The sequence below is a fragment of the Trachemys scripta genome, chromosome 13, assembly GCF_013100865.1.
Source record: "Trachemys scripta elegans isolate TJP31775 chromosome 13, CAS_Tse_1.0, whole genome shotgun sequence".
Lineage (NCBI taxonomy): Eukaryota > Metazoa > Chordata > Testudines > Emydidae > Trachemys > Trachemys scripta.
Window position 1 is genome coordinate 13,270,744 of NC_048310.1, and position 13,927 is coordinate 13,284,670.

The window sequence follows — 13,927 nt, forward strand, 5'->3', positions numbered from 1 at the left end:
TGGCATGCAGAGAAAGAGAAAACTGCGAGAGTTTTAAGGAGGCCACGTTTATGCTTTCCTATTAAAAACAGTGCAACAAAAAGAAAGAAAAGGAAACAAAGCACTGAATTTCCTGAATTCCCTAATATTTTCTCTCTTAACTCAGGTGATAAACATTAAGCCCATGTGAAAAAGAGTGCAAGGATATGGTGAAGAAAGAGTTAAAAGCATAGACCCAGCTGACAGTCAGCTGATTGGCCCCTGATTGACAGCTTCGAAAAGTTTCCTTGTTTCTATACTATTATGCTAATGAGGGCTGAGATTGAAGCAACCCATTGGTCCAGACTTGGAGTCAATTTCCCATTTGAAAGCTGACGTCAGGACTGCTATAAAACTCAGCAATGCTTTTAAACTCTACTGCTGGATGAGACCTTTAAAATGTTTTTCATCTTCTTGCTGTAGCTTTGGGGTTCCGTTTTTTCTTTCTTTTTTTTTTAAAGAAAAAATATTATTTTGGTTATCGCGCCGACTTAATTTCTTCTTCTTCTTCTTTTTTTTTTTTTTGGTTTTAATTTATCCTTCAGTCTTTTCCCCCTCCTCCTCTTCCCCGATGAACCTCTTCTCGGTTTGCACTTTGCATGAAAAAGACCGGAGGAAAGACATGATGAAGTGTTAAAAAATAATCATAAAGCCACCTTTGCAGCAACAACAACTAACAATTCCAGCTGCAGTTTGCCAAGCTGCAACAGAGAGAAACAACCTTTATGCAAAAGGCGACTAGAACGAGCAACCCGCTCTGATGCATCATCAATACTATAGGCTCTGCAAAGGATAATAAAGAGAGAGAGAGAGAGAAACAGTCGGTGCAAATTGGAGCGAAGGTTGCAAGGGGCTGGTGGAGAGAGAGAAGGAAAATAGATATTGCAAATAATCAAGCTGGCTCACCCGGTTGCAACTCAGAGCAGTCCCCTCGCTCCTGGTGTGCACCCTTTCTGGAGGACTGTCAGCAGCAAAAGGATGGCATCAGAACTGGCAATGAGCAACTCCGACCTGCCCACCAGTCCCCTGGCCATGGAATATGTTAATGACTTCGATCTGATGAAGTTTGAAGTGAAAAAGGAGCCGGTGGAGACCGATCGCATTATCAGCCAGTGCGGCCGCTTGATCGCTGGGGGATCGCTCTCTTCCACCCCGATGAGCACGCCCTGCAGCTCGGTGCCCCCTTCCCCGAGCTTCTCGGCGCCCAGCCCGGGCTCTGGCACGGACCAGAAGACCCACCTGGAAGATTATTACTGGATGACCGGCTACCCGCAGCAGCTCAACCCAGAGGCGTTGGGATTCAGCCCCGAAGACGCGGTGGAAGCGCTGATCAACAGCAGCCACCACCAACTCCAGGGCAGCTTCGATGGCTATGCTAGAGGGCAGCAGCTGGCCGCCGCGGCGGCCGGCACTGGCGGCTCCATGCCCGGGGAAGAGATGGGCTCTGCCGCCGCCGTGGTCTCCGCAGTGATCGCGGCGGCCGCGGCTCAGAACGGGGCACCCCACTACCACCACCACCACCACCCGGCGGGGCACCACCACCACCAGCAGCCGGGCAGCGTGCAGTCCAGCAGCAGTAGCAGCAGCAGCAGCAGCACCGGGGGAGGCGGTGGTGGAGGGGGTCTGCACCACCCGCACCACAGCAGCAGCCTGCATTTCGACGACCGCTTCTCGGATGAGCAGCTGGTGACCATGTCGGTGAGGGAGCTGAACAGGCAGCTCCGAGGGGTGAGCAAGGAAGAGGTGATCCGGCTGAAACAGAAGAGGAGGACCCTCAAAAACAGAGGCTATGCCCAGTCCTGTCGCTTCAAGAGGGTCCAGCAAAGGCACGTCCTGGAGTCAGAGAAGAACCAGCTACTGCAGCAAGTAGAGCACCTAAAGCAAGAGATCTCCAGGCTGGTCCGGGAGAGGGACGCCTACAAGGAAAAATATGAGAAGCTGGTCAGCAATGGCTTCAGAGAAAACGGATCCAGCAGCGACAACCCTTCCTCTCCAGAGTTTTTCATGTGAGTTCCAACAGCCTTGCCACCTTAAATAAAGTTCTCCATGTGAGTTGTTGTTGGGGGCTTGCTAGATCAACAACCAAGCTTGCCACCTTATATTTTTTTAAACTCGAAACAATTAAAACAAACAAAAAAACAACAACAAAAAAGTTGTTTTTTTTAAGGTGGGGCTGGCTCATTGTTGGCCAACCTAAAGTTCTACATGAGTTGCTTTTCTGTTTTATTTTTGTGGGGGCTTGCAATGTGTTTTTTTTTTAAACATTATAAGATCCAACTTGCCACCAACTCAGTTCTTCATATGAAGTTTGTTCTTCTTTGAAACCTGCCATCCACATTATATTTTTTTAAGTTCATGAGGGTTTTTTTTCTTTTGACCTTGCTGTGTCCAAAAAAGTCAAAGGTGTTTTGTTTTTTTTTGCCATCCTGAATTCTTCATATGAGATTTGAGCTTTGCAAAAAAAAAAAAAAAATAAAATAAAATAAAAAAAACAAAAAACATACAAAAAATACAAAAACAATGTGAATTTTTTAGACTCCAGCTTGCTGAGTTCCATCAGTTTTTAGCGTTGTTGTGCTAAACTAGAGATATACCTAGATCAACCTGCCAAAATCAAGCCTGCATCAGCCTTCAGTGTGTTCATGTGAGTTTTGGCCTTAATCTGCCAAACATGAGACTTTTAGTCTGCCATTAGATCCCATACTCATCTCATGCATTATGCTTGCTATTTTGTTTTAGCAACAATGGACTATGGAAAAGAGACATTATATTAATAAAACACCCTGCATGCTGGACATGTATGGTATAATTATTTTTTTTCTTTTGCTTGGAAATGGACTTTTGGAAACAATTATGGCATGGCATTCATCCTTTTGTTTTATTGCCTCATCACTTTTTTGAGTTGAAAGCAAAAAAGTGCAACCTTTGATCTTCCTCCTCTTCCTCCCCATTAAAGTTTGCGTCTGCTCTAAAACTGCTTTGAGTTACTCAAAACTTCAGACTTCCTTTTAAATGCACTGAAGCATTCCCTGTTCTAAAAAATGCCAGAATGGATTCTGATAACCTAATGTGGCAAAAAAAAAAAAAAAAAAAGAAACTTTGGAAAGATGTTTTTTTTTAAAAAATCGCTTCCCAATTTGGGGACTTTAAAACCATGCTGTTGCCTAAAGCAGTCTAAAATTTATCTTTACGTGATCTGCCCCAAGTTTATTTCCCTTTTTTCTTTTGCATCTGGTCATTGTCAAATGTGAATGCTCTGGGTTCCTAGTATATAATTTAATTCTAGTTTTTATCATCTGTACGCCAAGTTAAAATGTATGCTACAGATAAAGGAATGTTATAGATAAATTTGAAAGAGTTAGGTCTGTTTAGATGTAGATTTAAAAACAAAAAGATTGATGCACTAAATTGTTTACTGTTGTGATGTAAAGGGGGGTAGAATTTGCAATGGGACTGTTTTTTAAGAGTAGCTTATGCAGCATGTGCTTGCAACTTAAATATAAGTTGGGTATATGTAGTACTTGCTATACCACTAACTGTATTTGAAAACCAAAGTATTAAAAGGGGGAGGCACCCCTGTTTATATCTATAGGGGTATTTTACATTCAAAATGTATTTTTTTTTTTCAAAATTGAAGTATTTGGGACTGAATTGCACTAAGATATAACCTGCAAGCATATAAAAAAAAGACAAACCTGTTTAGAACGCTAATACAGTTTATGCAGTTATAAAGATGGCATTACTGCACAGTTTTAAGATGATGCAGATTTTTTTACAGTTGTATTGTGGTGCAGAACTGGATTTTCTGTAACTTCAAAAATTCCACAGTTTTAAAGGCAATAACCAGTAAATTTTATTTTCAGGGACTGATATCCTGTCTTTTAAAAAAAATGGAAAGTAAATCTTACCACAATAAATATAAAAAAATCTTGTCAGTTACTTTTTCTTTTACATATTTTGCTGTGCAAAATTGTTTTATATCTTGAGTTACTAACCACGTGTGATGTTCTTATGTGCTTTTCTTTCATTTTCAACTTTATGGTTATATCAAAAGAGAGAATAATCTACAATAATAAACTGCATTTTTTTGATTCTGTACTCAGTTTTTTAGTGTGTAGTTTAAAAAGTTAAACAACTATGAAAGCAGTATCTAAGCCTAATACATTGCAAGGAAGTGATGCTGATACAAGAGTTGAACCCACTGATAAAAAGGAGAAGAGAAGTTAGTGACCAGTTATATGTAAAGTGGAAAATTATCACCCACTAGAAATTAGTTATATGTCAGGCAGGTGAAAAACGTGATCTTTCAGGTACTTGGTATAATTTCTCAGTTTTGTAATGACTTAGAGAGCCTTAGTTGCTATGAGTCATATCGTGCCATCAATTTCAAGCCATTGATCTCAAAGGGAAGTTCTGCTGAAAAACCTGATGACACGATATGGTCCTATATTTTGATTGTTTTATGATGGAGTAGAGTGAAAGGGAAGACTTAACATCCTCTTATCATCTGATCCAAGCAGAACAGTTTGTATGTAGTAAGAGATGACACCGCGTCAGGTTTTTCTTGTCACATATTCATTTAATGTTAGAGATAAAGAGTTTTGGACATTTGGCAGATACCCCATTCTAACCTCCCTCCCCTCCCTTTTCCACATCAGAGTTTTCTTGTCAGCCACAGGCCTTAGAAGGTTCACAGTGAATTTAGGAGGGAAAAATAAAAAATCAAAGGACTTTCAAGTTATTTGTCCTAAACAAACATTCAGAAAGGTTAATTTGCTAAAAAATGTCAAGGTTCGAAGCTTTGAATATCTCCTAAAACAATTGACCCAATTATTTTACAGTTACTTTCCCTAGCAGCTCCCAAATAAGTAGAGAGGTTTTCATAGCGTTTTCTCCAGTATTTGAATAGGATTAACTTTGTAGTTCATTTGAAAAACTTAGGCCTCTCTGAAGAATGTTACAGCTTGACTTGAATTTAGCTTTATCTCAGGCTCATAAAAACCAACACTATTTATAAATTTCTTCCAAATTATAAAATAACCCCCAGAGTACGGAGAGAGTGGAATTTAAAACATCACAGCAAACTGCACCAGAATTCTGTTCTTGGGGGTGGGGGGTCAAACAGCTGTTTCTCAGAGAAACTGCTCCAGGTTGGGTCTTGCACTGTTTACCCAGGCAGAGTTCTCACTGATTTCAGGTCAGGACTGAAGGATCGGACCCCTAAGTCATGCTCTGCTCAGGAAGACCGAGTTTCCCTTAAAACACAACAGGTTGTGTCAACAGTCACATCGAGGGGGGGGAGTTCAAGCATTGATTTCTGACTGAATCAGCTCCCATTAAAGTCAATGGCAAATAAATAAATCTCTGACTTCAGTCGTAGCAGAATGGGTCCTTTCAATGGGAAACTTTTATGGAGCTTTGGAACTGGTCCCTGGTGTTAACCAATTCTGTTCTATATTCGTCCCTCCTCCTGAACACGAAGTCAATGGAGTGCCCTTTGGCATTTGACCTTCTGTTACACCACAATTTGAGTAATGGTTCAAGCTCCATATTCTGGTTAATTGGAGCTTCATATTCTAGTTAATATGTAATCTGAGGGTAAACTGGCTACCATTGGCTGATTAGAAAATTATCTGCTCTAGTAAAGATAGCAACTTTTTCTCCTTCTTGAAATGTTTAAACCTCTATTAGTGCCCACATTTTTCATAGCGGTCACTTAGGACTGAATCATTCCAAAAAATTCACAAGTATTGAATATTTTCAGTAAACTGATAAGCACCTTACGTTTAAAATTACCTTTTAAACTAATACACTGCAGCTAGTTCCTTAGGCACAGATGCAGAGCCCCACTTCTGTGCAATCAATTTGTGGCACAACATTAACCCTGTTAATACAATCGATCTTATAGTTTAGTAACATGAAAAGGTGTAAGCAGTTACTAGGTTTACAATAGTATTTTGAGTCCAAGAAGAGGTGATAGAGCAAATGAAACATTGCTCTTTCTGGGTTTTGCTTGGTTGGTTTTAGTACACCCACAGTATAGGTAAAGGTTTTATGAACTGAGCTAAGAAAAGCCTTCCAAGAAATAGATTGTCAGAGGGAAAAACACTCCAACAGAGAAAAGGCTGGTCCTTTTCCTAGCCCATGAACCTAACATATCAGTCTTTACTTCAGACTTAAAATGCATTGTCTTCCTTAGGCTGTATTTGAATCTCTGTCTGAAATACTGTTACATTGCAACTAAAGAAAAAAAAACCCACTACAAGCAAGTTTTAATAACCACTAAAGCAAACCATCTATTGGGGTTCTGTGTGAATTTAAGGGGAGATCACACCTTTCCAGCAGAACTGCTTGCTGAGAACTAATTGGAACAGATCTGCTCTGAATAACCTATATTCATTAATCACCCTTTGCTTGGAGCATTCTGGCTTGTATCCTGCTAAGCCTCTCACTAAACTCAGTGCTAAAATTCCCATTGATTTGAATGGGGAGCAGGAGTCTGTACCCTTTACTGACTTCTCACTCATGTAAATCTCTTACTGAAGTCAGTGGAAGCTTTGCCTGAGTAAGGAGATATGGCCCCATATGTCAAAAGAGATAGTTAGTTCTTACTCTCCACATCGTTAACAGTGTCCCATTTCTGCCATCGCCCTATGGTTCTTTCTCATTTATTACCTACATTGCAAAGAATGTTCATTAAGATGTGCACAAAAGAGGCGACCCTTTGCTCAGTTTCAATGTGATACAAAAAAAACCCCAACTCTTAAACTTTTTCTAAAATGTAGCATAACCCCCTTCCCAACATCAAGGATTCGGCTTAGTGGAGTGAAATATTTTTGTGTTTGTACTACAGTATTTTCCCTGCCTCCGCACACAGGATCACATCTGAAAAGGGGAAAATATTCATAGCCACCTGAGTGTATTTTTTCTTTCATAACTCTCTGCAATTGCAACTGTGCTGTTTGCTCATTTTGTTCAGCAACAATAAAAATGTGGCTTTATTATTAGAAAGGCTACTTCCCTTTTTTATTTACCCCACAATAAAAGCTCTTCTTTTAAAAAGCTTTTTCTTTTGGACTAACTTTGGCACCGCTGCTTCATTTCCCTGTATTCCCCGCGCCCCGCAGTATGTAAGAAGTTGATCAAGAATCATTCATAATTTTTAATACCAATTTCTCTGACATAATATCAGACACAGAGTACTGCTGCTTCCTGGATTTAGGGAGGAAATGATGCATATATCAGAATTATCTGCTCAGATGCCAGAACCACATTGGTGTCATTTCAGCATGTGCAGCTTTGAAAGGAAATCCTCTGTATTTATTACTAAGATCATCATCTGAACTAAATGGACTCACTGTTTCTGACACCTGTTCAGATGTTTGGATTTAAAAATGCCACATACAAAAATACTTTTTTTCAGTAGTGAAGGTTTTAAATAAACATTGTCTCCTTTAAAATCACTAATGTCATGTTGTCAGTAGATACCATAAAACATGGAGATTCCAGTTGTTGCTGTGGCAAATGTAATATATTTTGCATGCTTAACACATCTTTACATACACTCAGGTTATCTGGATCCACCTAGTATCTATTTTAAGTGCACATCTTGTTATAAATAGCACAAGCTAGTACAACAGGACGCAAAAAGGTGGGAGGTTGTTTAAAGAACTATTTTTTTCAGAGAAACAGTTGAGCATTCAGACACTACAGTTTTAGCACTTTCTAATGAATTTAGCAGGCTCGGTGGATGCAAATCAATAGATGTTAATGCTGTACACTCCACAGCATCTGTTACCGTAGGACAGTCAGTATAGACTGGAATTGGTGGTGGAGGAGGACCAAAAATAAAGCTTACCACTCTTCGGGGAGTGAGTGCACTCAGATTTGTGAACTCAAGACCAGGGCAATGCAAAATATTCCAAGATGAAAACGATCGATGCGAGCGCTAAGTAACACACGGGGGGTAGATGCGCGTGTTGATACTTGGCTAATCAGTTAAACTCCTGCTCTCTTAGTCACCATCACCTTGATCTGAATCTATAATTTGGCAGTGTGCTTGAGGGCAGCTTGTTATCGCTGATTACTCACCAAAATTGAGAGTTTCCCAGCGTGCTGTGCCCACATTTCTGGTCCTCAACTCTAAAACGGTGCAATTTCTTACACTGCAGTGAAATACTTTAGGCCTGCAGTTTTGGCAGTGAGTTATACTGATGAAGATAGCGCTTGATTTTAAGTACTGTATACTTTGACGTGTTTTCCTTTTAAATACGTACCCACCAGACATCTTGCATGGAAGGAATGGAAGACAGAGCAGAAGTTTGCTCGAAGTCTGGTTTTCACAGGCATAGAGCGAGAGACAAATCAAGCAGTGTCTAAAGTTTCCAGCGGGGTGAGAGGATGAAGTGTCACTGATGGCCTCTCAATTGTTAATTTATAAAGAAGTACAGCCCCGAAAAGGGTTCTCAGCAGCTTTTCCCCTTTAAAACAAAATGTTAATGGCTGTGGATGGAGGCGTAACGGGGCTCAACACCCCCATTTCAATGTGTGATCTGGCCAACAGTTACCCTCCCTCTCCGCCTGGGTTTTCAGTGTAAAACAAGCGTCCTTGAAGCCTCCGTGGTGTCAAGCAGACCAGCAATACACATTCATTTCCCAGGCTTGAGTTCGCCAGAATTTGGATCTACAGTCACACCCTAGCCAGCTGCAGAATGGCAAAGATTTTTGTTCCCTTTTGGCTTCTTACATCCAGGCTTGGATTATTTAAAATAAAGAAAGGGAACCTCCCTCCCCCCCCAAACAAAAATAATTAACTCCCCCTCCCCAAGAAAATCTCTACCACTTAAATAACCCCTCCCCAAATTTCTCCCGAATAAACTCTTTGCTTCCAACGTCTATTGGGTGTTCCTGAATGCAACCATCTGCCTGCGGGTTGATGTGTATCAATAGTTTTGTTATGACTCGGAATGTTTCTGGAAATGAAATACCTGATCTGAATCCGATTAAATAGCATCCTGTTGACATGAACCCACAAATCCCAAACACTGTCCCAAGTACGGCTGAGGTTGCAATGTGGGGGCACTGAAGCAAAGGGCAGGGCGATTATAACCCGCGTGGTCTCAGACGTAGTTTTTAAGTGTATGTCTCCGGTTTCGGTCCTTTCCCCTCCACTTTATTATGTAAATGTAAACCCGTGTGGAGAGGTCGGATGTGTAAATGTGTTCCGGTCTGGGTCTCCGTTTCCGATCCGGATAGCAGGAGAGGTCATTCCCTCGGGACACTGGGCTGAGGGAGGAAACAGCATTTGTGTATTTCCCCCAGGCACTGTCAGGGCTCAGGCCCGTCAGAAACGTGACCATTAAGGGCCCGATCCTGCTCCCACGGAACTCAAACGGGGGGAGTTCCCACGGACGGCAGTGGGGACGGGGCCAAGGCATTTCAAGGGACTACGGACGGCGTCTGCCAGCCCCAGCTGTGCCCTGCCCAAAGGGCGCAGACCCGCGCGCCTTCCTCCGCCGAGGGCAGCCTGTGTCCCCACCCGGGAACACGGACCCTCCGCGGCGCGGCGCTGGGACCAGCCCAGCCCCGGCTGCCGGGCCGAGCCGCTCCGCAGCCTCTAGCCCTGCCCTGGGGCAGGCGCGCTGCGGGGAGTAGGTGGCCCCGCGCAGGGGCAAGGGCCCGGGTCTGGCCGCTAGCCCCGACCCTCCCCGAGCGCCTGAAGACGGGGCGAGAGCGGCTGCGGTTCCCGGCACGTGTTCGCCCCTGTAAGCCGCTTAGAGCCAGAGCAGCAGGGAAGCGGCTCTATTCTGCCGGGGCTTTGCCCAGAACTTTGTGGGGACGATCCCGGGCCAAGCCGGGGGTGTTAGCGCAAAGTGCCCCCCTAGGAGGCAAATGGGCAGGGGCCAGCCCCAGCGGGGAGCCAAGAGGCTGCTTGCAAAGGAGGCGGCCCAGACCAGAAGCGCTGGGGCAGGGGGGAGGGACACCCCACGGCCACCGTGAGACTAGTCTGGGGGCGAGCGCAGGGGCTGGTACCTCTCAGCGCTGCCCCATGAATAGGGGGTTCTGTGTCTGGGCGTTCACCCAGGCAGGGGTTTGTGCCAACAAACAGGCCAGGCGGATCACACCTCCCAACCACTGCCAAGGGGGCTCTCGGGCGGCCCAGCCTGCCTGTGTTACACCCTGGGGAGGGCGGGGGCTGCACTGCAGCGGGCCGGAGGGGAGGGAGGCCGCTGCTTTTGTGTGTTGTCTAAATTCAATTCCTGAAGGATCCATCCATCCGTCCAAACCTTAGCGCCGGTGTGTCATGCAGGCGGCCTTCCGCTGACTGATCATCCCTTAGGTACGTTCCTGGAGCCAGCTGGGCTGTTCTTTTATTTGGATTCGGCCCCTTTTTCCTTTTCTGTCTGATAACCTGGGCTCACTTAAACTTGATCCAAAGCCCGTTGAAGTCAATGGGAGTCTTTCAATTCGGTTTGGGATCAGAGCCTTGGTGGCTGGAGGAGAAGGGGGTGGGGGAGGTTTAGGCTGCATGCTTTGTAAATCATTTGCAGTTGGGGAAGAGCAGTTTTCCAAATCCAGCTGAATTTCTCTCTCTCGGAGATAGAGTTTAATGCTCCATTTTAACACAGGCTGATTATCCGACCTGGAGCCAGAACCTTCCCTTTCACTGATTTTTAAAAGTAGAAATGTACAAGATCTTGGGAACTAACTTTAAAAAATGGTTTCAGAGTAGCAGCCGTGTTAGTCTGTATCCATAAAAAGAACAGGAGTACTTGTGGCACCTTAGAGACTAGAGACTAACAAATTTATTAGAGCATAAGCTTTCGTGGACTACAGCCCACTTCTTCGGATGCGAAGAAAGAAGTGGGCTGCAGGCCACGAAAGCTTATGCTCTAATAAATTTGTTAGTCTCTAAAGTGCCACAAGTACTCTTGTTCTTTTGGGGATACAGACTAACACGGCTGCTACTCTGAAACCTTTAAAAAGTGGGTTTTGTGTGTGGATATCAGTTCCTAAAGTTGTGGTGTTCTCTAAAAAGAGTCCCAGCTTTCTCAAACATTTGAGGCCCTTGCAATGAAACATTGGCAGCGATGAAAGGTAAGTAACACAAACAAAAAAGATCCAGTTCCTTCTCCCCCCCCCAAACTGCTAATTCACTGATGAAAGTACTGGAATACATAAGAAGCCAGGCCAGAGTTTGCAATACATTTCTGTTTTGCAATGTAGGATGCACAGACTTCACTTTTGATAAGAGATCTACTGCAGAGTCACTTTGGAGACAGGAATAATATAAGATTAAATCTGCTTAAAACTGTATATTCATGCCACACCAGATTCAGTCTCTAAACTGAGCAGAGTCTTTCAGCAGCCTTTATTGTAAAATCCTTTTTAACACACCACATTATAGAGGAGCAAATTTATTAAATGATAACTCTCATGTCCCAACTTTGTCAAATTAAAAGAAGAAGAAAAAGAAGTGTTATCAGCCATGTTAAATTAATAAATCTGCTTAGCCTCTCCAGGCTGTTTTAGTGCTGCATTTCTTGGAATCTCTTTTTATTAATACCTGATCTTCAAATAAACCTGTTAAATGATTCCATGCGCTGTGCCTGTGAGAGGCATGTCCACTCTTGTTTCAGTTCTCCTTTGAACTGATTGAACTATTGTGGTTCTAGATAAGGGATATCCTCATCAAAGACTAAAGATAATAGAGCAGGCGGACCACAACACTTTTTTGGATGGTCTTCAGGTGTGAAAATTGAATACCTATTCCTCCCAACTAAATGCATTAATAACAGGATGGATTCATCAATTGGCATGAGAGCAGAGGTCATCTTGAGGAAAATTACACCAAAGGTCTAAAAAAGTCATCTGCTTTAAGAGATCCTGGGCAGGATGCCAAATATTACATATAAGGCGACACTGTCCCTTTTCTCCAAAAATAAAAAGACAGGATCAACAAGATTGTTAGGGAGGCAAAGGAGCTGTCTTGAAAAGGAGCTGTCTTGCTTTGCTATGAACGTGTATGTGGGCATTTATATATGTATAAATGCATGATTTGATTGAAACATTTCTGAATAAACATGATCTAATGTAAAATTTCCCACTACACAGAAACATTGTTTTAAGTGGCATGCTTGAAAATATTTAAATACGCCACTCTATTCAGTTTGATGTTGAAAGTGATCTTTACATTGTGGAATAATAATTTAGTTGGCACAAATTGTACAGTTGATTTTTTTTTTTAAAAGCTGCAGAGCTGTTTTGCAGTCAAAATGCCAAATAAACCCATAGATAGTCTTGCTTTTTTTTTTTCCAATCTTAAATCAGGTATGCAATTTTTTCTTGCTACGTTTATGTCATGATATGACCATACATTGATGTAGCTGCAGCTATACTTCCCGCAGAATACTTGCTGTATATATGTATACATAGTATATATATAGTCCAATGAAGAAAGTTAGATGTAACAAACATAACAAAATATCCATATTTAAAGAGCATAGATTGACTCACTGGTTTATCTCACTTATTGTACAAAGATTCATTGTAACTGTGTTGAATCTTTTAAAATTAGATTTTAAATATATTTTGACAGTCTGAACTTGTATAGTGTGAGTAACCGTAGGGAGAAATGACAGCTCTGGTTTTGTTATTAAACTGTTGTCTGGAAAATAATGGACTACATACAGAAACTGGTAATTATTTTGCCAGTTACATTAGCACAGCTAATAATAATAAAGATTTTTATTTAAGAAAACTAAATGCTTTCACCCATTGTAGTTTGATATTCACTGTCAAGACAAAAATTGTATTTTTGTTTTACTAAGATAATTGTGCTATCATTAAGATCCTCCTGTTATTAATGTGAATAAAGGACAGGTCTGCTATTTAAAAATTGTTTCATTTTAAACAGTGTTCCATTAAGTTCATCAGCACTAGAATACTGTTAATAAATAATACAGAAGAATCTTTGAAATTAAATTAGCATCCAATCAGAACAGTTCCGCTCTGTACAATATCAGTAATTTTAAAATTACTGTGTTTTAAAACAGTGTTTTAAAATTCTTTATTAATTATGTTTTGTTTATTTTAATATATTTACTAAATTAGGTACCCAAGAGAATCTTCTACATCGGTGATGTGAAAATGCCTGTTGCCTGAAGTTAAAAAAAAAAAAAAGGTACATTTTGATTTTCATTTGCATACTTGAGTAAGAGGGTTTTTTTTCTTTGTTTTGTTTGTTAATATGAAACTTACTTAATAACCCATGGAAGTTAGATCATGGCTCATATTCAGGTGTGTAAAAGTGACATGGGCAATGTGAATGTTTTTTATTTTTGTTTACTAAGCATGTCTCCTACGTAGTATAATTTATATTTTATTCCTTGCAAACATCTTAATTTTTTTGTCTTCAAATGCTGGCATTCAGAAACTAGCTATGGAGGTTAAATATGAGACTACATAAGATCTGTCTCAAATTTTGATGAAAATGATAGATCTCTGTATTGTTTTATGTACATGCCCAGAATTTTCAATTGAATGAGAAGCATAATGCTGTCTTCCTCTCCCAAATCACATCCATTCAGTCTATCACATTTATAGAATATACAATATTAATGAAAATGAGAAGATCAAACTTTCATACACACACACACACATACACCTCCTTAGATTCAGGCAGACATATGGTCCATGGGATCTGTTTATTATCAGGCTCAACTGTAAAAAAACACTAAGCGGTTTAAATGGGATTTTCAATTACAGAGATCCCTGTGTGAGTTTAATTATGAAATCTCTTATTTTAGACAAGAATACAGTCTACAACACTTATATCAACAATTAAGGGTGTTATTAAACAAAATACTGTTAGTTTTTATTAGCTAGTGCAACTGAGTTTTATTTTTGT

General features: G+C 41.3%; 1 protein-coding gene and 1 long non-coding RNA gene across 7 annotated transcripts in view; one reads left to right on the forward strand and one right to left on the reverse strand.

Moving 5' to 3' along the window:
* LOC117886370 overlaps window positions 1-1,045 on the reverse strand; it is an 85,580-nt gene extending 84,535 nt beyond the window's left edge. For all 6 annotated transcript variants that reach the window (XR_004647943.1, XR_004647944.1, XR_004647946.1 and 3 more), the window contains exon 1: window positions 925-1,045. This is a non-coding gene — a long non-coding RNA (uncharacterized LOC117886370). The remainder of the gene's footprint in view (window positions 1-924) is intronic.
* On the forward strand, window positions 967-13,185 carry MAF (MAF bZIP transcription factor). The gene is made up of 2 exons (XM_034788093.1): window positions 967-2,024; window positions 13,132-13,185. The coding sequence occupies exons 1-2, from the start codon at window positions 997-999 to the stop codon at window positions 13,163-13,165; spliced, it is 1,062 nt and encodes a 353-aa protein (XP_034643984.1). The 5' UTR covers window positions 967-996; the 3' UTR covers window positions 13,166-13,185.
* Window positions 13,186-13,927: the final 742 nt, after the last annotated feature.

Bases quoted from the DNA above. Each gene is read 5' to 3' on its own strand.
- MAF (XM_034788093.1), top strand. From the start codon at position 997: ATGGCATCAGAACTGGCAATGAGCAACTCCGACCTGCCCACCAGTCCC. The intron at 2,025-13,131 runs GTGAGTTCCAAC...TTACTAAATTAG, and splicing joins TCCTCTCCAGAGTTTTTCAT to GTACCCAAGAGAATCTTCTA.